This window comes from Lutzomyia longipalpis, chromosome 1, assembly GCF_024334085.1.
Source record: "Lutzomyia longipalpis isolate SR_M1_2022 chromosome 1, ASM2433408v1".
Taxonomy (NCBI): Eukaryota; Metazoa; Arthropoda; class Insecta; order Diptera; family Psychodidae; genus Lutzomyia; species Lutzomyia longipalpis.
The window spans coordinates 9,648,984-9,674,735 of record NC_074707.1 but is presented as its reverse complement, the minus strand read 5'-3'; the positions used below and the strand labels follow the sequence as shown (position 1 = coordinate 9,674,735).

At 35.2% G+C, this 25,752-nt stretch overlaps 4 protein-coding genes across 4 annotated transcripts in view; 1 reads left to right on the top strand and 3 right to left on the bottom strand.

Moving 5' to 3' along the window:
• LOC129787507 (C2 domain-containing protein 5) overlaps positions 1–25,752 on the bottom strand; it is a 970,947-nt gene that overhangs the window by 23,842 nt on the left and 921,353 nt on the right. The gene's annotated exons all lie outside the window — the stretch shown is intronic.
• LOC129787756 (vesicular glutamate transporter 1-like) lies at positions 12,574–14,229 on the top strand. The gene is made up of 4 exons (XM_055823520.1): positions 12,574–12,862; positions 12,932–13,045; positions 13,114–13,820; positions 13,880–14,229. Exons 1-4 carry the CDS (start codon positions 12,593–12,595, stop codon positions 14,184–14,186), a joined length of 1,398 nt encoding a protein of 465 aa, XP_055679495.1. The 5' UTR covers positions 12,574–12,592; the 3' UTR covers positions 14,187–14,229.
• On the bottom strand, positions 14,828–16,103 carry LOC129786908 (vesicular glutamate transporter 1-like). The gene is made up of 5 exons (XM_055822163.1): positions 15,936–16,103; positions 15,761–15,874; positions 15,497–15,569; positions 14,904–15,334; positions 14,828–14,836 (listed from the first exon to the last, which is right to left on the bottom strand). Exons 1-5 carry the CDS (start codon positions 16,101–16,103, stop codon positions 14,828–14,830), a joined length of 795 nt encoding a protein of 264 aa, XP_055678138.1.
• On the bottom strand, positions 23,207–25,451 carry LOC129786907 (lipase 3-like). Its single transcript, XM_055822162.1, has 3 exons — positions 24,732–25,451; positions 24,432–24,662; positions 23,207–23,233 (listed from the first exon to the last, which is right to left on the bottom strand). Exons 1-3 carry the CDS (start codon positions 25,449–25,451, stop codon positions 23,207–23,209), a joined length of 978 nt encoding a protein of 325 aa, XP_055678137.1.

Genomic DNA, 25,752 nt, shown 5'->3' with positions numbered 1-25,752 from the left:
AATTTTTAATTTATAGACTTATTGATTTTTAATTGTTTTTATTTTTTCTTGATAAAAAGTAAAGTTATTTAAAAAAAAATAAACTTAATTGCGGTCAAGATGATTCTGCAATAACGGATGGAAAGTTTTTGAAAATCTGCTATTTAAAGAAACTCGATTTTTCTACTAGATGGCGTTCTAAAAGACATAGGTATGTAGGTATGTAATATTCAATAATCTTTATATTAATTTCTAATGTTTTTAATCTATAATGCTCAATTTCAATTTGAATAAAAAAACTTTAAGAACGAACAAATAAAAAAAAAAAGATTTTTTAAAATATCTTTTTACACTTTATTTATCAAAAATTACAAAATTTCTTTATTGAGTCATCTTGACAATATAATCTTAGTTGATATCCTCCCTTCAACCTTTAAACTTTAAAAAAATTTAAGCAATTAATACAATTTTCAGTCGAAATCAGTAATACATCAGACGCGTTTACAAGAAAATTTGAATTTTTTCATTTTTTCATTAAAAACTTCCAGAAATTATACTTATGAGTAGTTCTTTTGCTTTTACAAAAATGAATATAAAATGATTTATTCTTTTACCAAATGCAGAAATTCCATTAAGGAGATATGATTAAAAATGTCCAATAAAATTTCCTTCAAAGTAAAGAATGATCCATCTATCGTCTTCACTTGCTCTATGGAGATAAATCCTGAGGCTGTGTCGCGGAAGATCACTTGGCGCGCGAGATTTTTCTTCTTTGCCCTTGTTGCTGGTTGGAGAACACTCCCTCGTAAAATTGCGCTTGTTCTGCAGCTCTCAAAAGATTTCTTTTCACCTCTTCCACATTGGACAAAACTTTATAACGATTGTACTTTATGGATTGTCTCTCCGTTTGATGAACGATCTCCTCGTGTTGGGCGCACAAGGATGAATGATAAATCAAAGTGTTGGAAAGAAACATTTTGTAGCAGTATCAGACCGAGAAGAGGGGGGAATTTTATGCTCTTTTATTGTTAATTTTAGTCTATCGTCTGGAAAAGTGTTTTCATTCTCAGATTTTTAACGCATGCCACGGTTTGAATTATATCAGTCAATTTCCACGAGACGATCATTATTTAACATTCTATGTGAATTTAACGCAATTTAACATTTTTTATGGGGCTCTGTTTTTTTTCTCTTTACTTCATTCATTGGGACTTTGGGGAGACGCGGAGGTTGATTTTCTCTCAATCGCGGTGTATTTCTGGGTTTCTTTTTCCTCAATGAGAAATCCATTTGAAATGCAAAACATCAAGCTGAGAGAATATCAATCTACGCGGAGGGAGGAGGATGTGTGGGTGTTGAAATTCTCATCTTGAAGGTGAAACATACCGCGCGATAGTGTGGCAATATACAAAAGGAAATAAATAAAAACACCAAAGAAGTGGTGTACATAGTGAGAGTTCAAGGGTTAGACAATCCGGCGATGTACATCACGAAAGAAAAGGGATCAACCTGAAGAAGTGGATGCAAAAAAAAGTACACGAGAAGAATTTTCAGTTAAAGCTATTCGCAATGTGTCTGTTGGAGGATGATCTCAGCTCAGAATCTTCTCTGTGTGGCTGTCTTGCGGTTGTGCCAAAGATGAAGGAGAAGGCATTATATAAATTAAATGGCACAGAGAGTTCTTTTTATATTGTACACGGAAAAGGTAATCAAATCTCCGATGAAGCATATAATTAAGCTATTTGTGATTTGTATGCAAAGTACAAAAGTGAGCTTTTAAAACAACCACACCACAATTAATGGGTACAAGTTTTTGCGCAAAAGACCTGCATTTTATTTATTATTATATTTATGCCAATAAAATAATTCAATGATACGAGAACTGGAATGGGTTTGTGTGGTGTACAAACAATAATTTCACCTCTAATAATTCCTCCAGCAGAGCTTGTGCTATGTTTAGTACCACCATGTTGGCCATATTACATATATATGTTTGTCATTAGAACGAGTTTTATCCCATATATGCAACTAGCGCTCCCTTATCGATTTGTGTAAATATTTTGCGTATGTTTGATAAAGCAATTAGCCTTGTATGCTCATGCTCGGGCTGTTTTGATGGTGCCTCTTTGCCGTGGTGAGTGACGAATGATATTGGGGCCGAATGGAGAGAGATCTTTAATTCCTAAATGGGCATTTAAGACAAAATTACCCCGTAACGGGGAGAATGTTTTATGTCTTCCAACTGGCTCTTGCCCGCGTGTCTATTTTTGCAAGAAATCCCATTCCACGCGAGCCCTCTGTGTGGCGCGAAGTTCCTCTCACAGTGCTATTTGTAATTTTCAAAAGCACTATAAATCAGATTGAAACACAAAAGTGACACACTCACACCAATTTTGCATTATATTAGCTTTTCCACTGTGCCCATCATCTTTCATTTTGGCCTCTCTTCTCTGTGACGCTTTATTCTTTCTCTCTATATACTTGCACACATTATACATTTCTTTAGCCCTCCTGAATGATTCACTCACACGACTGTAGAGTTGATTTATTTTTTGGGTTTGAATTTCTAGTTTGTAGAGAAACTTTGTTTAGAGAAGATAATTTAAATTAGAACTTTTGAGAATTTAATTTAATAAATTTTAGAACTTGATAATTTGTAAGATTCTTGTCTCTTTAAAAAAGTATTAAGATTGACAAGTTGTATAAAATTATGGCAAGTAAAGAAACATTTCTTCACTATCTGATATTATGGCTAAAAAAATAAGAAAATTAATGATTTCGTAGAAAAAATTCAATTTTCTTTAATTGAATTCGTAGATTGTAGGAAATTTTGTTAATCTAGGTAAGAAATTAAAAAAAATGCTTAGAAGGCATCTTAGCTAAGACACACTTGCTCGCTATAAAAGACAACTCAATATTCTAGCAAAGAACTAAAAATATTCAAAGCTTTGATTCTGTAGAAAATCTCCTGTTTTAATTTTCGTATTGTAATAAAAAAAATTAACCTCACAAATTTAATATTAAATGCTTGTTTCTAGTCTGGACACATTTCTTGCTATAAAACGAACAAAAACCAATAAATTCTAATAGATAAAATAATTCGATTTTATAACACAAATCTTTCTTCCTTGCATAAATATCTCTTCTAGATACCGAAAATTATCGCTTGTATCAGCACTTATAGTAAAGACCATTGAGCTGTATGGTCTTTACTACAAGTGCTGATACAAGCGACGAATTAGTTAAGACACATTTTCATGCTATAAATTTTTTTACGAAATCATCTCTTTTTAAAGAAAAATGTGTAAATGTTGTGGAGGAAAGCTTCGCTCAGAAAATATTTCTAAATCATTGTAAATAATTGTTTTTCATAGCCAAGACACAATTCGTGCTATAAAAATGTTAAATAGCATTTTTATGGTAAAAAATCCTCGTTAGTATTGTTCTGATTGCAGAAAAGTTGCGTTTTCTTGCCTCCCCCTTTGACCGCTCTTCCGATGAAAAAACACCCTCAACATACACCACGGTCGTTAAATTTATCTCAAATTAGTATTGTTCGTGTCAAATACTATAGGTGGTGTATTGTGGGACTCTTTAAATTACTTAACTGTTGTATATTTCTTTTGGCCACCCAGCAGCTTGCAGAGACTTACCTCAGCTAATAAAATTTTAAAAGGTTAAATGATGAGCAATATTTTCAACTCTGTTTCCCAAGGAGTGGTTCTGGTAAAAGAAGAAAACAGATAAAAAAAAACTTTGCTTGATGAATCCTTTGTGTGTGATAAAAGTCACGGGGGTTTCGATGATATTTTGCATTCAAAAGTCACAAAATAAATCAGAGTGTGTAGTACGCCAAGGCAGAGGGTTAATCAGTAGCCATTTGAGTGGCAATAAAAGCCCAAATGTATTGTACAAACATGGCTAAGGAAAAAAAAAGAGCGGGAGATGACATGAAAGGGAAAGGTTCTTAAATTACTTTAAAATAAATTAAATGAATTTTCTTGTACATAATCTCACGGAGAGCGATAAACGTTGCAATGTCCCATAAGGAAAGAAATTGAGGTGCATTTTGAAGGTAAAAATCTGTGGGTAAAATTTACAGCATCGTTGTCCTCATGTGGACACATTTTACTGCGTACGCTGTGGAGGGAAAAATTCACACGAAAGAGTCACATTTTAATTGCATTTTGAGCATGAAATTGATCTGGAAGGAGATTTTACTATCGCAAATGTCCGCGTGATCTCTTTACGGCCCAAATGATGTTCCCCCGGAGAAGATACTAAAATATACTTTGTTGATGCTGATGATCTCTTCATTGCATGGGTTTGAGATTTTAGAGCCACCTCGAGGTATTCAAGAGGTGTGATCATAATCGTTAAAATTGTGTGTGTCTGCCTCTTTTTATTCAACAATTTTTGTCACTTTAAATATTTCTTAATGGCATTTCTAAATTTAGATAAGATACACACGCGCTTTCCCCGCGCGCTGCCCTCCAGTTGGAGCGGATGCCTCTGGGCGGGAAGTCGCATTTAATTGAATGTCGAGATGAATTCATCAAATTAATTAGCCCCACAAAACAATTTAATGGTGATGAAATCTGAGGCATTTTGTGTACAAAACGACACACACATGGCAATAAATTAGATTTATTTCCAAGCATGAAAAACCCTGGATGGAATGACTTTTTCATTCAGCGCGCCTTCCATCTCTTTTTGGCAAGAGACATGAGCGAAAACATGCATTATTTGCCCCACATTGGATCCTCGCGCATGGACACCGCGTGCAGAGAGACTTTAACAATTGATATTACAAATTACACGATGACGTTTCTCATATTAAACTCATGATTTTCGTGTCAATTATGAGCTGGAGTGAAACGTCGAAATAATTGGCATAATTCATCAAGTCAGACCTTTTTGCTGTTCCCCTGCGGTTTCGCCCCAAACTCACGTGGAAATGTGTGCAACATATTGTGTGAGAATTTGCGATCATGTTCCATTTCCTTGGTGATTTTTTTTTCTTGAGATGAAAATCGTGGATTGAAAAAATTCACATGACTCTGGAATGTCTCACGATCGTTGAGAAATTGAGATTAAACCGTTAAAAGGAGTCTATTCATTTTCGTTACATGAATGATCATACTCTCTAAATAGAGACAATTTTGTAGATGCTTAAAAATATTCTTGAGAAGCCACAGAGACTTTCAATTTTTCACTGGAATTAGCTGGAAATTTTTTTAAAAAAATTTTTCAATGCTTTGAAACCACGCCCCTAATTTAATTAGTTCTCTCTTAAATGCATGAAGTATATGCTTTAGTGTATCGAATATAATTTTTAAAGTTTTTTTTCTCAGAAAAATGGGAACTATGTATGTTTTTCAGATTTATTTGTCTTGTTGACGTATAAAAAAAATAAAGGGTTTAAAATGATCAAAAGTGAATGGACTCCTTCAAAAATAATTTAATTTACATTAAACAAAAATTTTGAAACATCAATATTCTTTAAAATATTAATTTTTTAACTAAAGGCTCCAACAGATGGACGAGAAATTTCTCGTGCGGTGCGGTGCGGCGAGGATTTCGTGGCCCATCGTTGCTTCGGATTGGCCAAAAAACGTTCTCGTACGGTGCGGTGAGAGTGTGTGAGCCATCTCTCGCTTCTGATTGGCCGAAAACCTCGCCGCACCGCACCGCACGAGGAATTTCTCGTCCATCTGTTGGAGCCTTAAACCTTTATATTTCATTACAAATAAATTTTTATTTCCATCAAAATTTAACATTTTGTTGAAGAAAGCATCCTTAAGAAATGTATTAAAAGAAAATAAGAAAAAAAGAAAAATCAATAAATCGATGTAACGAAGGCGCCGCATTTTCTCTCTTGATCTTACAAGAGAATTCTGATTCACGATGTCTCTTTGCGCGAGGCGAGGTATTGACTACAAAAGTCGGAACATCTTCAAAGAGGCTGCAAGTTCACTTTGGGAGACTCTAAACAATTTCAAACTTTCGTCTTATAAATCACATACCGAGAAATTCTTCATGTCCTCCCTCTCGTTGTGGCATTCGATGATACCTCATCGTCTGACCAACTCAACTTCACAGAATCCAACTTTATTGGAAATTATTAACTGGGTAGCTCATTAATTGTGGACACTGCTGATTGAATTTAATGTAAGAAATTCTGCCTTTTATGTTCTAATGCTCAGAACGATAGTAAAATAAAATAATTTCTTAAAATTTTTTGGATGAAATTTTATGTTTTGATCATTTTATATTTAAAAAAAATTAAATATAAATATTCACCACAAGATAGAAATTTGGAATGTGAGACAGATCTTTATCAAAGTCTCTCCCACCAACGAAATAATCACAAAATCTTTATTTTTATTTTAATCTCAAAAAATTCTTGCATCACACTATCGCAAAACCTTTAAATGAATCTCAATGTATAATCTCTTTAAGTGATTTTGGAATAAAAATTTCTCACAGTTCCGCGTGAATTTAAAGTGCAATAAAGAAGCTCTTGCCTGTTACTTAATGGTATAAATATTGTTGATTAAAAAATACGCGAGAGTGAAAACACTTGACTTTCCCATGGGTGATCGGTGTGTGGTGGCTGTGAGGAAAAAAAACCCGATAATTTCATAAAGCAAATAGCGCAATTATGTCGCGCTGAATCCTTCAATTTCTTACGAAATTCGACAAACAAAACGAAAGGTCCACCGTGGAAGGTATGTTTGCACAAGTGTCGGCTGCATTTGTTCAATGAGAAATTACAGGAGGTTATCAATTTGGGGTACAACATCTTGGTTATTATTTAAATGATTTTTTTCGCATATGGACAATTACATACGGCATGTACTTTGGCTGCCTTTTTGTTGTTGAATGGCATTCGCAGAAAATGCAGGTAGTGCTGCGCAGTGTGTGTGGGATTTTTGGGGCTGCACAAATGCCTGTAATTTGATTCATCGGAAAGCGTCAAAAATATCATAAGAATCGTGTGAAATAAATTATCGCCACTGTGAGCGAAAGAGATGATTTTTGCCATATTGTGGAATGATGGTAAAGTGGCACTTTTTCATTTCCACAAATTACACATCACTCTTAAGTTCGCCATGTGCAATTTGTCTCCGCAGGAAACTCGTTCAGGTGCTGCTCCTGTTTCCGGCATCATCGCTCTTTAAGAATAATCATGCAGAGAGAAGTATTTTTCACGATGATGTGCAAAGAAATGGAGATCCCTGGAGGAATCTCGGGCGCAGTGGCAGCTTCACGAATTGAAGCATAATTTAATGGGTCATCTGCATACTGGATCACCACCATCCCTCTTTTGCCACTGCATAAGGTGGAAATTTCACCATCTCACGCATTGCAATTTATGAGTTCACCGGGCAGAGCAGCACAGTGGAGCATCCTCGAGGTCTGACACGTCCACTTAAAATGCAGATTGCGTGTAATCCATCAGGTGAGGAAGCTTTTGGTTGCTGCGCAAAAGGGCTCGTAAATGAGTTAACTGTCGTTCGGCGCACGTTTTCGTTAAAGTCTCCTCCATACCTACCAATAAACCGAGGCGACAAAACTGCCCAACATGACGGCATATTGACGGGAATTTTGCTAATTCCAAACCGTCAATCTGGGTGGTCCAGCACATCATCATCAGTCGCGACTGCCCTTGGATGCTGCGCGGCCACTCTTCGGCGGGAATGCGTCGGTGTCGCTTGGACAAGAGATGTGTCCACATTTTTTTCGGACACATCCACAGGAACCACCCAGACTTTCGCCACTTGAACCCACAATTTTCTATCTCTCGTGAATGTTCTTTTTGACAACATGTCTCGCGTGGAGATTTATACGAGCGGTGTGGGAACAACACAGGAAAAAAAAACGAAGAAGCCACCGACAGTGACGCCAGTAATTTCTGAAATCTTCACTGGGAGAAATTTTTTTCTGTAACATTTTTTTTTTTAAAAATCTAGAAGACTTCTTTTGGAAAATTTTTTTGCCTAATATTGCTACAATTTAAGTCATTAAATTAAAAATATTAGAACAAGTCTATTGAAAGTTAGGTAAAGATTTTAAATGAATTTTTATCAGGATTAGAATTAAGGCTTTAGATTATTTAGGACATTTTTTTTAATAACTCTTCAACAATAATTTTTTAAATTCCCTGCAAAAGAATTAAAAGGTATAGGGTAGAATTCACTACTCAGTCGGGCTTAAAAATTTAAATCGGTCTTAAGGCTTTAAGTTAATTTTTTAAAGTATGACTTAAAATTTTTAAGTCGGTCTTAAAATTTGACTTTGTAAACTGATTTAAGACCTTAAGACCGACTTAAATTTTTAAGCCCAACTGTGAAGTGAATTCCACCCATAATACCTTTAATAAAATTATTATTAGATAATATAGTCGAGGAGACAAAATTCGTGCTATAAAAGAAGGAATTCATCACTAAATTTTCATCAAAAATAAATTAATGATAAATTAATAGTTTTGACCTTATTTCGTAGAGAAAAGTTTTTATTTAATTTTAATTATTTTCATCTTAAAATGAATTTTTGCAAAATTTTCCATATAAAGAACAGAATCTTTTATTGTGGTCTAAGACACATATCTGAATATTAGATATCTGCCTGTCTTATTATAATAGAATCTACCTTTAAATGCTAAGAACCAATTCTAAATAAAACAGAAACCGTGGAAAATTCAAAAAATTGAATTAATTTTTTTAATTATTAAATTAAAAAAAGAAACATCTCAAATTATAAAAAAAATTACTCAATTTTTATAATGTTACCTAATTTAAAAAAAATCTTTACTTGTATTCTATACCTGCTATTGTGCCTGTATCTAATAAAATAAAATTAAATCATAATTAAAAGACTTTTTCCTAGATTTTTCTTCCTCGAGGAAAAAGAATTTTTAATTTTTTTTTCTCTCAGTGTCTTGTGAAACTGGAGGAATTTTCGGAACTTCTGCAGTGTCGCGAGAATGACCATCTCCAGAATAACAGAGCACCGCAAGAGGTATTCTGGCTCTTATTGAAAATCCCATTAGCAGTCCACCCACAAAAAGATCTTCGGGATCCATTTGAAATTCTGACTTTCTAATGAACATTGCAAATGGACAAAAACTTCACATTTTGCCTCTCAACGATGCCACCACTCAAGACGTCGCACAAGCCGCTTTTTACGGTCATTTCCTAACTAAGAAATTCCCAGTATTAAAGGACTCTTCGCGATGGAGATTTCAATTAAAAGCCATCATATCAATAGCTTTATTGCAATTTAATCCCTTTGAATGTGATAAACTTCCCCATACGCAACATGATGAAATTCCATAAATGAGCTTTCATAGAGCGCCACATTAATTTCCATCACAGATTTGTATAATTATATTATTTTATGACACCACACATGTTTTTATTTTTAAAGTAATAAAATTAATACGACACATTATCCCATAATACGGTGGAGTTGCTAATTAAAATGCCACGGTTCTCAGTGTAAATAATTTCAATAATTAATATTCGCCCCCGGGGGATGGGATGTCATCTCTCTCTCTCCTGGGCTATATATTGCGTGCTACACACACACAATTCTCACGAAGCTGGGACGCTGTTCCTAAAGAAGCCCATAAAATTGTCCACCGCCCCGAAAAAAAGGCGTCTTGCGCATAATAAAAGGTGACTAGCTATTAGTTCAACAAATATATAAAATGCGATTTGCTTTTATTTCTATGTGGAGGGCAGAAAAGAGCTTATGCGGAATGGGTTGGGACCATAAAATATGCTGTCTTGCAGTAGAAGTTAAGAAAATCCAGGGAGGAGAAGCCATATGTCGTATCTTTATAGGATTATTGGTGTAAGGCTTGAATATGTTGTTGTGACAATGATAATAAAACATTAAACCTTAAGCTTTGATTGTTCTAATGAAATTTCTTGAATTCTCTATTTCTTGATTTAGTTAGAATTTCAATATTTTCAATTAGTTTTAATCTTTTCAATGATTGATTTAATAAATATTTTTTAAAAAAGTCTAAAATTGAAGGCAATGGAAGGAGTTTCATTTTAGGATCCCTATAACAGTCAGAAGTAGATATAAAATATAACCTACTAGGAAGATCGGAGAACTTTTCTAATTCTCATTTGAATTTTCTTTAAAAGCTCAGAAAACTTTTTCTAAAAAAAATATGTAAAACACGATTTTATTTCATATTGGGCCTTTCAGCGACTAAGAAACCCTTGAAATTTATTTGAAACCTTCAAATTTAAGTACAAAATTCTTGGTCGCTTATGACCCATTATCTTAATTTTTTTAAATGAAAACCACTAGAATATTAAATAGGAAAATCTGTTTGATGTTTCACAAAAATTAATCCATTTTTTTCCGACTTCTAGAATGTTTTGTAATTTTTCTAACATTTCATAGAAGCCTAAAAATTAACAAAAAAAATCCGTTTCAAAAAATCTCTCAAAACATTCTAATAGAGATTTCTCAAGAAATTAATTCCGAAATAACTTACAAAAGCTGTGAAAAGAAAATCAATTCAAAGGGAAAAGAATCCTCTTAACCTGCGCCACACGCATCGATCAGCATTATAAAATATACAAGAAATTTCAAAGGTAAAAGAGGTATCGTGGATTGAAAGGAGTTGAGGCATTTTTATTGCATTTCATTGCACTTCACCACCCCATACAATCCCCATCTTGCAATGAGATAACAATATTGTTGTTTTCCTTCGCCACCCATTGCTATAAAATTCCACAAACTCACCTCCTTGAGTTGCCCACTAAACGGTCTGCGACTCCACCTCGTATTTTATTGCATTTTGCAGACTGCTCGAGAATTAAAATCAATATTTTCCCTCCATTGATTGGGTGAGAGTATGTGCAGAAAAAATTACTCGCTGGCTTCTGTGGTTGACAATTAAATCAAATAATTCCATTTTAATGATATGTAAACACTTGTCAATGGTAATTTTTATGGACATTTCATCACTCATGTTGAGATGCAAATTCTTCGGTGGACCTCAATTTTTTTTCGTGTGCACGAAAATCACGAGATTTTTGCATTTTAATGGATGCATAAAAGAAATTTTTCCAACGATGCGCAACCAAAAAGTGTCGACAATTTTGACCTTCTCACATCACTTCTTGCAACATTGAAATGCGAGCGTGGTGGAAAAAAAGGCAGTCCATTTCGCATATTAAGTTAAGACATGGAAGGAATCTCGACGCGAGAGCTCACCCATCAATTATGCGATGCAAAAGAAGTGCGCAGATTGAGATGTGTTGAGACACGGCCGTGGAGAAAACTGCAACAGCGAAGAAAGTTATATTGGATGGGGAGATTATATATTTATGGGAAGATAAAGAAGAGCACACGACAGATAAGGAGATAAATTTCGTTTAAAATTAAAATGCTAAAGTGGAACCACATTTTTTATGTGAGCAACCAAAATGATCGTCTTGAGTGCTAAAGATCATGTTTTAAGATTGCAATAAATAGGGGAAGATGCAATGGAGTTGGTCTGCAAACTTCTTTCAAGATAATTATTTAAAAAATAATTTTGAAATAAAAATTAATAATTTAATTTTACGTAGAAATACGGAAAAAAATTAAGGCTTATGCATTGCCTTTTTCCATGCCATTTAAGACCTAAAAAAATGAAAACGAATTTACTGAAACGTCGCTAGAAGACGTTAAAGATGCAAAATTTGTTCTGCTTTACATTTTGTTGATTAAATTTTTAATTCTTAAGAAATAAATTGAAATCCAAACAAACCAGGAATATTTTTACTCGGAAGATCCTTAAAAATCATTTCACCTTAAGGAAAAAAATATTGTAAAGAAAAAAATTGTGACGAAAATCTCAAATTAAGAAAAGGTAGCCTAGAAAATTGTATAGAAAATTTATGTCTAAAGAAATATTTCAATATTGACCAAAATGGGTTATTTTTTTTAAAGATTATAATTATTGCATAATATTTTTAGGCGCCATCTCAACAAAAAATTTACAAATTATGCGTTGATTTTTTTTCCTACAACAAATTACTTTAAATAAATTCTCGTGAAGATATTAAATGTTTTTCATTATTATAATATAGGGGAGACCGGGGTTAAAAAAGTCACTGAAGGGTTTAGAAAAAGCTCAAAATTTCATATTTCCCAAGAAGATAAAGCGAAATATATAGCTTATTTCTTTAGGAAATTTACTGCCCTATAGCTCTTTCTCAGATCATTTTGATCTATCTAGCTATAGGAAATATGATATTTTAGGTTTTTTCCAAACCCTTAAGTGACTTTATTAGCCCCGCCCTCCCCTATCTAATTTAATTATATTTTTTGTCACAAAATCGTAACATTTTTCTTTATATTTTACCTGAGAAAAAATTTATGAGATATTTTCCAACAATAGTACGAAGACCTCTCTCTGAGCATTTAGTTTCAGTACTAAAAGTGACTTTGTGGCCTTAAAATGAACACCAACGTGGATCATGGAGGAGAGAGATTAGCAGTTTCTATTAATTTGTAGGTTAGAAAATAAATTAAATAGTTTAAAAATCAAAATTCAAATTCAATTTCTAGGTCTACAAATCAAAGCTATAGCTGGATGTTCTGGAAATCCCGAAGGCACATCGTTACCCTTATGGGACTCTGGGGCTTCTTCAATCTCTACACAGTGCGGGGAAATTTTAGTGTTGCGATCGTGGCCATGACTAAAGTCGTAAATGTAACACTGGAAAATGGAACAGTTTTTCAGCAGCAGGAATTTGAATGGGATTCCAGGCAGAAAGGAATGGCCCTAGGATCCTTTTTCTACGGCTACATTTGTACGCAGATGATCGGAGGACTTTTGGCTGCACGTTTTGGCGGGAATATTGTAAGAATTCTATTCAAAAAATTCTCTTTTTTTTTAAATAGTTTAAAACAATTTATTAAATTTTTACAGGTATTTGGTATTGGAATTGGGACGAGTATTATCCTTTCTCTTGTATCACTGGGTGCAGCAAAGCTCGGTATTTATCCTTTGGTCGTAGTGAGAACTTTAATGGGGCTGTTTCAGGTATGTACAGGCTAAAGCTCACAAAAGTCTTTAAAATGAATAAGGAAAAGTAAAATCTTTATCAACAGGGTGTATCCTTTCCAAGTATTCAGGAAGTTTATTCAAATTGGGCACCTGAGTATGAAAAGACCAGAATGGCAGGGATTGTACAAAATGGAAGTCAAATTGGAGCCTTCACCTCATTCCTCCTATCTGGAGTCTTGGTTGAATATTTCGGCTGGGAAAGTGTCTTCTACTTCTTTGGCGGTATTGGTTGTCTGTGGTTTCTCCTCTGGATGATCTACATTAAGAGAGATCCTGCAAGTGATCCTCGTATTTCAAGGAAAGAGAGGGATTTCATTGAGTCAAATCGGAAAAAGGAAAATCATAAAAAGTACGCAAAAGTTCCATGGAAGCTTTTTCTAACGTCCAAAGCCGTTTGGGCTCAAACAGTGTGCAGCTCATGTGATGCCTTCACAACGTTTACCTACCTCACACAAATTCCATCCTATCTAAATGACGTACTAGGGTTCAATATGGGTGCTACAGGCTTCTTTTCAGCAGCTCCCTTTCTGATGTTCATCCTCCTAACACCTGTTGCTAGTACTTTGAGCGATTTCTTGCTCTCTTCAAAGCTTCTATCAACTGTAAACGTGAGGAAGTTGTTTATAGTTTGTGGAATGCTCATGGGTACAATCTGCCTTATTATCATGTCAAATGCAACTGATATGATGACAATCTGGGTATGTCTCATCGTTGCAGTTGGGACAACATCACTAACAAAATGCGCGTATTTGTAAGAATTTAGTTTCTTTTGCAAAATTTTAGATTTCGTCAAGAAGCTTTTCTTTTCAGCACAAATCCTTTGGACATTGCACCAGCTTATGCATCGGTTGTAATGGGATTCTCCAATACAATCGCCACGATTCCTGGTGTAGTTGCACCAACACTGGCTGGTTTTATCGTTCGCAATGGGACTCGTGAAGAATGGCGGATAGTCTTCTACATAGCTGCTGGATTAACTTTATTCGGAATGGCATATTTTGTACTCTTCGGTCAAGGTGAAGTTCAGGAATGGGCAAAGAGGGAGCAGAAGAAACTGGAAAATGCAACCGAGCCGTTGCAATTACAACAGCAGCTGGAAGATGAAAAACTAACTTAAGAAATTGCCTATTTAAATCCAAGAAAAAATAATAAAATAAAGGAAATTTTAATAGGCTACTACTTCTGGTGTTCGTCAACACCACAAATATGTACTAGAAGAAACAGCTTAAGAAGGTTCTACGTCGAATTTGAAAAAAATTCAAGATTTTTTTTTTAAAGATTTAATGTAGATTTTAGTTAATTCAAACCCACGACGAAAATACAAATTTATTTTACAAAACCAACATTTTTTTTTTAAATTATCAATTCATTGACGACTTTCCATTTCTTGTCGTAAAGGCTCTGTACACGCATTTAAAGACCTTGTTTTCCCTTTTGCCCAATCTTGAATTTCTCCTTGGCCAAAAAATCCAAAAATGAACATTCCGAAAAAAGTTAATCCACACGTAACGTAAAAAACTAACTTCCATTCATCATAGCTTCCTGTGCGAACTATAAATCCAGCAATAGTTGGTGCTAAAACTCCCGGAAGTACTCCCAAGGTATTAGAAAATCCCATTACAACCGAAGCATATGCTGGGGCGAAGTCCAGAGGGTTTGTACTGCAAAAAAATAAATTTCACATTAGGTATTTCTTTTTTATGTAAAAACATAAATTAAAAAAATATACATACAAGTAAGAACTTTTAGTAAAAGTTGTTACACCCACTGAAATGATGAGACAGGTCATGATTGTTGTCATGTTAGTTGAATTGCACATAATTAGGACACATACAGCACAACATAGTAAACCACTTCCTATGAATAATTTCCTAACATTTACTGTACTAAGAATTTTTCGGGAACGCAGGAAATCACTGACAATACTTGTAACTGGTGTGAGAATGATGAAAAGGAGAAAAGGTATGGCAGCAAGGAAGCCAGATGTACCCAAATTGTAGTTCAAAATATCCTTAAGGTAAGCTGGGATCTGAGTCATGTAGGTGAAACTGAAATAGGCATCAACGATGGTTACGATTGTTTGAGCCCATACAGCTTTGGATGTAAGGAGAAGCTTCCATGGAATTTTAGTATCTTCCCGAAGATTCTTCCCCGCAAGACTAGACTCAATGTAGGCTCTTTCTTTAGCAGAAATACGAGGATCACTTGCCGGATTTCTCTTGATGTATATTGCCCAGAGAAGAAACCAAAGGCAACCGATACCACCTGCAAAGTAAAGAATATTTTAGTTTCTTCATCAAAACCAGGAATATTTGTTGAACTAGCCAAATAAGTAGAAGACACTCTCCCAGCCGAAATATTCAACTAAGAATCCAGATAGAAGAAATGTAGTGAAAGCTCCAATTTGATTTCCACTTTGAACAATACCTGCCATTCTAGTCTTTTCGTACTCAGGTGCCCAATTTGAATAAACTTCCTGAATACTAGGAAAAGAGACACCCTGTAAGGAATATAAAAAGCGTCATAATTTGTTTTTACACATCAATGAACTTGACAAAATAAATGCTAAAATTAAATGAGAGAATTCTAACTCAAAAACAGCTTAAGCTTGTGCTTTTTTATGATTAAGGCAACTATCGACTGGACTAGATTTGAGATTTGATACAAGTCTCCTTAAACTCACAAAAATACCTGAAATAATCCCATTAAAACCCTTAATACAACTAATGGATAAAGTCCAAGTTTCGCTGCTGCAGGTGAGAGCAGAGTTAGGATATAACTTATTCCTGGTCCATAACCAAACACCTGGAAAAAATTAATAAAATCAATGGTTCGTCCAGGATAAAAGTTTGTTGCGTAAATTAACAATATTCCCGCCAAAGCGTGCAGCTAGGACTCCACCCAGCACTTGAGTCCATATGTAGCCGTAGAAAAAGGAACCTAGGGCCATTCCTTTTTGCCTGGAATCCCATTTAAATTCCTGTTGTTCCACAATTGTCCCATTTTCAAGGACCACGTTGACAATTTGGGTCATTTCCACTAATGCAACACTTAAAGTTCCCCTCACAGTGTAGAGATTAAAGAAACCCCAGACGCCCATAAAAGTTACAACAAATCTACGTGACTTCCATAGTTTCCAATTAAAACCTTTATTTAGGGCACTACAATATTAAATTTTTTAATTAGTTCATTGAATTTATATTTAAAAACACACTTACCGTTCAATAGGATATGGGAATCCTTCCCCAGAGACATCGTTATTGTACATTTTAACACCTCAATGCCACTTTTAGTACTGAATCTTTGACAATATGTACGTTCATACACTAGCCAAAATGATCTCATAAAGTTTTTATCAACTAGAGTTTGAAAGAAAGCTGTGAATTAATTTTTTTTCTTTGTTATTTAGTTTAGAAAAAAAATGTAAAAACACGTTTGACTTTACATTGGAAAATTCTACAATATGTAAAATACCTGACAATGAGGTGCCAATTGTCATAGCCAGGTACTACGATTCAGACTTATGGGGTGGGTCCGTCCGTACGACCCCATGGCCCACGAGCAACTGAGCCAACCGTACTAGGGTGGTTGGGAGAGAGAGTCACCTAAAGACTCCCGCCAACCCCACACACATAAGCCAATCTGTCCTATACCATGACAGTTAGTACCAGCGGTACTACAAATAGAAAAAATAAAGTTATCCATAACGCGTCCAGTTAAAAAATTTTGTATACCACAACGCGGAGGGGTCAGTCTATGCGTTGTAATTAAATTTATGAGCAGTATTAGTATACATATAGGCAAAGTTGTATTTTTTTAAATCCTGCAATTTGAAAGATAAAAATGCTCATATCTCAAGTTCTGTAAGACCTACAGATTTTTTTCGACTAGTTTTGGAAAGGTCTTGAAATAAGTTATAATCTGACTATACATTACAAGGCCACCTCTAGAACACAAAATGGCGCATATTTGTTTTACCAAAACATTTTGTCTCACTTTTTGCCATCAAGGAATGGTTCTAAAAGTTTCTGATGTTCTAGTAAGTTGTAGTGAATTGCAAAACCTTTAATTCAAACTCGAAGTTTCTATCTCTTGCCGTTCGAAAGTTATAAGGCAAAGTTTAGGCGACCGGCCGGCAGGCCGGTCGAATCAAAAATTTTCCACCACCATTTTCGTAATGTGGGATGTCTAAAACGTGCTCATACCAAGTTTGAGCCCGATCTGAGGTGGTCGGTTTTTCCGACGATTACAATACTTGGTGTTGGCCACGAAATGGAACACCAACTAATGAAAGGTAATTGAAGTAGAGTGAACTAGTATTTGTTAGTCTCGATTTAAGATTTCAATTTACGATTTAATGTGGATTTTACTTTATTCAAACTCACAACCAAAATACAAATTTATCTTACAAAAAAAAACAATTTTTTTTATTATTTTTTTTTAAATTTCAATTCATTGACGACTTTCCATTTCTTGTTGTAAAGGTTCTGTACACGCATTTGAAGACCTTGTTTTTCCTTTCGCCCATTCTTGAATTTCTCCTTGGCCAAAAAAGCCAAAAATAATCAATCCGATCAAAAAAAAACCACATATAATGTAAAAAACTAACCGCCATTCATCATATGTCCCATTGCGGACTATAAATCCAACAATAGTTGGTGCCAAAATTCCAGGAATTACTCCTAAAGTATTAGAAAATCCCATTACAACGGATGCATAAGCTGGAGCAAAGTCCAAAGGATTTGTACTGCAAGAAAAGGAATTTTTAATTTTTTTTTCAAAAGAAATTAAATAAAAACAATTAATATACAAATAAGAAATTTTAGTGAATGTAGTTACACCCACTGAAATGATGAGACAGGTCATGACTGTTGTCGTAGAGGTTGAATTGCACATAATTAAAAGGCATGCACAGCTACATAGTAAACCAATTCCAGTGAATAATTTCCTAACATTTATCGTACTAAGAATTTTTCTGGAACGCAAGAAATCGCTGAAACTACTTGCAATTGGTGTAAGAATGATGAAAAGGAGAAATGGCATTGCCGCAAGGAAGCCAGAAGTGCCCAAATTGTAGTTTAGAACATCTTTAAGATAAGCTGGCATCTCAGTCATGTAGGTGAAAGTGAAAAAAGCATCAACGATCGTTAAGCTTGCTTGAGCCCATACAGCTTTGGACGTAAGGAGAAGCTTCCATGGAATTTTAGTGTCTTCCCGAAGATTTTTCCCTGCAAGACTAGACTCAATGTAGGCTCTTTCCTCAGCTGAAATACGAGGATCACTTGCCGGATTTCTCTTGATGTAGATTGCCCAGAGGAGAAACCAAAGACAACCAATTCCTCCTGCGAAGTAAAAAAATATTTTAGTTTGTTTCGCCAAATGAAGTGAGATCTCTTGAACTAGCCAAAAAAGTAGCAGACACTCTCCCAGCCAAAATATTCAACTAAGAATCCAGATAGAAGGAATGAAGTGAAGGCTCCAATTTGATTTCCACTTTGAACAATACCTGCCATTGTTGTCTTCTCATATTCTGGAGCCCAATTTGAGTAAATATCTTGAATACTGGGAAAAGATACACCCTGTAAGGAATATAAAAAGTGTTATTACTGCTTTTTGCATACCAATGAACTTGGCAAATTAGATACTAAAAATACAGCCAAGTATGTTTTTAGGATCAAGACAAAGTCAACCAAGGCTATATACATGAAAACAGTAACATAAATACATAGCTATCGCTCCTTAAAAGCTTCCTTAAGTTCACAAAAGTACCTGAAGTAATCCCATTAAAAATCTGACTACAACTAATGGGTAAAGTCCAAGTTTGGCTGCTGTAGGTGAGAATAAATTTAGGATATAACTTATTCCTGGTCCATAACCGAAAACCTGAAAAAAAATGATAAAATAAATTAGTAGTTTATCAAAGAGAGTGATTTGTTGTGTAAATTAACAATATTTCCACCAAAACGTGCTGCAAGAACTCCTCCCAACATTTGAGTCCATATGTAGCCGTAGAAAAAGGACCCTAAGGCCATTCCTTTCTGCCTGGAATCCCATTGAAATTTCTGCTGCTGCACAACTGTTCCATTTACAAGGATCACATTGACAATTTGCGTCATTTCCACCATTGCAACACTTAAACTTGCTCTCACAGTGTAGAGATTAAAAAGACCCCAGAGTCCCATAAAAGTTACGACAAATCTACGTGTCTTCCATAGTTTCCAATCAAAACCTTTATTTAGGGCACTACAATATTTAATTTTTTAATTAGTTCATTGAATTTATATTTAAATTTAACACACTTACCGTTCAATGGGATATGAGTTTCCATCACCAGACACTTCGTTATTGTACATTTCAACACCTCAGTAGAACTTTTAGTACTGAATCTTTGACAATGTGTACGTTCATACACTACCCAAAATGATCTCATAAAGTTTTTATCAACTAAACTTTGAAAGAAAGTTATGAATTAAATTTTTTCATTGTTATTTAGTTCGGCAAAAATGTACAAATACGTTACACTTTACCTTGGAAAATTCTACAAAACAAAGAATAAATTACACAGAATCAACGTAATTCGCTAATCCGAGAGTTTTAGAATTTTGTTTAAAATATTAATTTAAAGAGTTGAATATTATTCAATACGAGATTGATGTTTCATTATTTTCTAACTTTATTCTAAATCTTCTAGATGTTCTTGCAAGGGTTCAATACACTTTGAAGTTTCCTGCGTTGTCTTACATTTTGCCCATTCTTGCAATTCCCCTTGTCCAAAGAGGATAAAAAAGATCATTCCAAATAGGGCCAATCCAGCTATTATGTAGAAAACAACCTTCCATTCTTCCTGAGTTCCATTGCGAACAATAAAACCAGCTAATGTTGGTGCTACAATTGCAGGAATAGAGGCAAAAGTGGTAGAGTATCCGATTATAATTGAAGCATAAGCCGGAGCAAAATCGATTGGGTTTGAACTGTTAAAATAGCATTAGACAATATTAAAATAAATCCAGAATGATTTAAATAAATCTTTAAACCTACAAATACGACGTTTTCATAAAGGTTGACGTTCCAACTGCTACAATAAGACAAGCCCAGATGGTTGACATGTCTTTTGAATTAGACATGATTATGAGACAAATGGCCCCTGTGAGAAAGCCAGCTGATATACAAATTTTCCGTACGTTGGTCGTTGATAAAATCTTCGAAGATCGCAAGAAATCACTCAATCCACTGGCAACAGGTGTCAAGATTATGAACATCAGGAAGGGAGCTGCTGAGAAGAAGCCTGTAGCACCCAAATTGAAGCCTAGTACGTCATTCAGATAGGATGGGATTTGTGTGAGATAGGTAAAAGTTGCAAATGCATCACAGGAGTTAGGTACAGTTTGTGCCCAAACTGCTTTTGATGTAAGGATAGTTCTCCAAGGAACGTCTTTTAATTTTCGGTTTGTATTCTTTTCTCGACTAGATTCAATGTAGATCCTTTCCTCGTTTGTAATGCGAGGATCACTTGCAGGATTTCTTTTAATATAGATCATCCACAGAGCAAACCACAAACAACCGAAACCTCCTAAAATTAGAAGTCTGAGTTAACGTATATGAAATTAACGGATTTTAGGAAAATTCATTGATAAAGATGGTTACTGAAAATACTGACCAAAGATGTAGAAAACGCTCTCCCATCCGAAGTATTCAACAAAGAATCCTGATATAAGGAATGAAGTGAAAGCTCCAATCTGACAACCACTCTGAACAAGGCCAGCCATTGTAGTTTTCTCGTATTCAGGTGCCCAATTTGAGTAAACGTCTTGAATACTTGGAAAGGCCACACCCTGTCGGTTACGTAGGTTTAAGTAAACTGCCTTTAATTTATATTAGAATGTAAAATACCTGAAAAAGTCCCATTAAAATCCTCACGGCAACTAGAGGATAAATTCCTATCTTAGCTGCTCCTAATGATACTATAGATAGGATCGTGCTTATCCCGATCCCACATCCGAAAACCTAAAATAAACCTAAGTTTAAACATCAATCTTACTTGAAAAAAAAAACTTATACTCACAACGTTCCCGCCAAAACGTGCCGCCAAAATTCCTCCAATCATCTGCGTACAAATGTAGCCGTAGAACAATGATCCTAGAGCTAGGCCTCGTTGTCTGGAATCCCATTCAAATTCCTGCTGCCGCACAACTGTTCCATTTTCAAGGGTTACATTTACGACTTTAGTCATGGCCACGATTGCAACACTAAAATTTCCCCGCACTGTATAGAGATTGAAGAAGCCCCAGAGTCCCATAATAGTGACGATGTGTCGTCGGGATTTCCAGAACATCCAATTAAATCTTCGTTTTTTAGGCCTGGATGAAAGGTTTTCTTTTTTAAATAATTTCAACTGATCGTTTTAGTAAATTTCTGACTTACCATTCAGCTAGAACTGCATGAGCAGCACTATTGCTGTCCGAAGTATTCATTGACAGGACTTAATTCATTGAAATCTGCTTAAACACTAAACTGTAATAGTCGAGAAATCAGTTGACAAAAATAGGGAAAACACCGACTAATGATCTAATAAACTTTTTACTTAAAAGAAGCAGCAAATGAAAACTATTTAACTGGAACAGTAAAATACGTAAACACTCACAGGGTGGTGTAAAAGTTTTTTTTAAAATTAATTATGATGTTAAAATTTAAATTAATTACATTTATATTTTTTGTAATATTTTGAATACCTTTTTAATATAAAAAATAAAACATCTACATATTTACCAAATCTATTTTTTTTTAATTAAAAAAAGGAAAATATTCTTAATCAATTTTATAAAAAAAAAGTATAATAAATTGGCTAATAATTAATGAAAATTTAAAAAAAAAACTTAAAGAAATTTAATAATATGTTTTATTTTTTAATTTGGTTTTTTAACCGTAGACAGGAACCAACGAATTAGCAAAATTACTTTTTAAATATTTTTTAACGATTTGTAATTTTTTTTAATAAATTTATTTCAATAAAATCTCAGCCCAATTAAAAAAAATCTATTTAGAATTTAATTAAGCGTTTGATAAAAGCCCCTCTTTATGCAACTCCTTAAAAGCGATATAATAGCGTAAACGCCAAAACAATGTGAAGAATTTACTTTCATTTGCAAACCGCTTAACCCGCGAGTCTTGTAAAGAACGCAATCTCGCTCAATTTGTGTTTTTGCACTCTTGTTGCCTCTCACTAATGCCTCATTTGCCATTGCCGTGAGTGATCCTTTCCAATTTGCCCATCTTATGGGGCGCAATGAAAGGCCCCAACAATAACATTATATGTAGCGTATATGTACCCGGGTGGAATGGGCTGTGTGACCCAGGGCATTTTGTGTATAAATTAATTTTATCGCCCATGTAGAGAAATTATCGATTCCCATCAGTGCCAATGTTCCGCATATTTAATTAATACGATCTTCATGCAAATAGAGTTGAAAGATCGCGATCATATTTTATGCCTGTCTGTCTTTCTCATTTGTGTGCTCTCAAGTTCTGGGTGTCCATCTCATGTGCCTGCACTACAGTTTGAGATTTTCTTTGTTTTCTCGCACCCTAAAGGAAGTTATGTACACACATAGGTATGCTTTGGCTATTTGCTATATACGTTGATATGTATGTTATGTAGTGGGTCCATATTGTTCTTCGTCGGTGATCGCTGTTTGGAGGAATCATCTCTCATTCTACGTTGAGCTATTTAGAATCTCTGGGGCATTTTGCGTGTCTGTGCGGATTTTATCTAATGGCTGGTGGATAAATGCGATATCTACCGAGTTGATCATTTCTCAATGTCAATTATGAGCAAATACACAGCACTGTGTCGGTGCTCATTCCTTGCCCAGCTGTCATTTTGCTGAGTGCACATAATTCAACATTTCCACGCCGGTTACAAACTGAGGGAAATGCTATAATTTGTGCTCAATAATGGCTAAAAGGCTCATATTGGGGGCCTCTATGGATAAATTTCATTCCATTTTAGTGTGGCGCTCAACGGGCTTTTCTCCTGTCCAAATCACACACATAGATACCTACCTACATATAGAAAACTTTGATGGACAAGTGGAAAATACTAAACGACAATTTATTGCAAAAATCGACCCCAAACCCCTCTCAGACCCACACAGGCCTGTCACTTGCCTATTTGATAAATAACATTTTAATCATTATTCCCAGAATATTGTTTAATTGCACGCGAAGAAGGTTAATTGAACCTCATAGGCTCCGTCTAATCTCTCCTCCCTCTTAAAGTGATTATATGTATTTAATTTCTTATCTGTGTGTGGGGAAAATTGGCCATTTGCCATGCATCCATTCTTTATAATGTTGCGCCTCTAACGATCACATTTTGCAAAATTGTTTGCATCCCGAGACAGCTGGACAAATTGGCACCCATCAATAAAGCATCTCTCTCTCTGTTGAGTTTGAAGCCGGCACATGAAGAGATGTGCGTACATGCTTTTATTGCCCCAGCAAACACACCATTTTATTCTCCATCCTAAATAAACTTGATATTTTATTATCATTGCAAATATGCACCTTCAAGCGGTACCAGACAATAAGGTGGCTGCAATTTTTCATGCCGCATGCAAGACTTGCCATGGACCCCAATCCCGATGAAAGGTACTTGTAGGCATCTCTCTTTTATTGCTAATTGGCCAGAGATATTATCACCTGGTGAGCATTTGCAGAAGAAGAAGAAAAAAATGCCCATGTGAGATGATCCGCGAAAGAGCTTTATTGATGCGCGCACTCACCCCAAAACTTATTGCTTATGCATGAGAGACCTCATCGCAATAGGTGGTTCACTCAATCAATCTGCAAATGAATAACTTATTCAATCTCTAGCGTATGCCAGGGGGCTGTTAATTAGGATTTCCTCTAGTCTAGATTAAAACTGTTTTATCTTTACTGAATTAAGAGAAATTTTGAAATGTTAAAAATTTAAAAGATGGTGAAAAGGAGTTTATTCATTTTAATGACATCAAATTCAATGAGTTTTCAAGTATCTTGGTCTGAAAAAATCAGTTGCTCACAGATGCCTCGATCGGTGAGCAACTCCCTCAGTAACCTCAGCCCTCTAACTCATGACTAAACCGTTCTAGTGCATGGTTGAGCTACGACAACAAATAAATTTGTGAGATCTGTCTTAAGATCTTTGTACAGCATAGTAAAATTTCAATCTCCTATCGATTATTTAGTTAAACATTAATTGAATGACTTTTTCATAGAGTAAAGTTCGTACATCTTTAGCATAGATAAAATCAAGATGATTAAATCCAGCCATTGGTACTCTAATAAGTACTGAATTTCTGATTAATGTATGAAGATGAAAAACATCTTTTGTAGCCGCCAACCAGTCATTATCGCCGTAGTATAGATAAATCCTGGCCGTTATCCGTTCTAGAGGATATTCCGGTGGTTCAGGAGTTTTATATTTCATCATATTCCCCATTAAACCGTAGTTGAATTGGCGGAAGCAGTTGCATTTGAAAAGCTGAATATAGTGAATTAGCTGCAGCATAGAGGCACCAGCAGGAAAATGTTGCAGCATAACCGGAAGAGAGTCCTGAAATGTTGAAATTTTTAGTTCTCATTTAGTACTTGATGACAGTTTTCTTAGACTTGCTAGTCTTACGCGATCTAGTTGTGGAGAATTGTATCCTGCTATTAGGAATACGATATTGGCACAAACTTCTCTGATTGTTACAGTGTTCGTACAAGCAATGCTTCCTGCAAGACGCAACATTGTGCTGTCGTACATAAACTCCCTCATTCCAAGAATGTAAGAACTCCATGTAATAAGGTCACCAAACTGACCTACTAGACGAACAAGAGGGCTCTGAGCGTGAGACATGAAGGCAACAGGAGACAAGGCGTGAGCTGTAAGGAGAACTCTATTGTACTCGGGACGAAGGGAGAGCATAACGAACAAGACTGTTGTTCCCTGAGAATGTCCAACGTAGTGAAGTTGCTTTTGACCTGTCTCCCTGAGGACGTAGTCAATCATAGCTGGTACATCAAACACCCCAATTTCGTGCCAACTAAAATCCCAAAATGATGATTCTTTTGGATTTTTTGTAACGTGGCATCGAGAAAATTTATTTCCTCTTGCATTCCCCATCCAGACGTCAAAACCACGATCAGCTAGGAGGTAAGCCAGAGCACGTTGGGGTCCAAGTCCAATCCAGTCTGCTGATGATGATAAAAATCCATGTTGCAGGAAAGCCACACGTTTCCTTGATTTTCCGGGAATTCTTCCCATTTTCCCATGAGAAATACGATGAACCGTTAACAGGTAGCCGTCTGGAGTTTGAACTTCATGACTTTCCAATGGATAGCCATTTCTTCTGACCATTGAGTACTTGAGAAAGATCGAAGAATAAAAGTATTAAAGGGAATAAAAGATTTTTAATTTCTTTACTTTACCACATCCATCGAGAAATTCGTTTGAGCAGCAAATTCGTTATCTCTGTCCTGAGGAAAATTCCCCAAAGTATTTCTTAAGATATCACCAACTAACATACTTTCATAGACATTTAATTTGCACAAGAATATAACTAGGAATCCCAAAAGGAGCATACTAAAAAGCCGTTCAAACTATACAAGATTATGTTGCTGATTAAATTATTTTTTTTAAAGAAATTTTCTTGGCACAA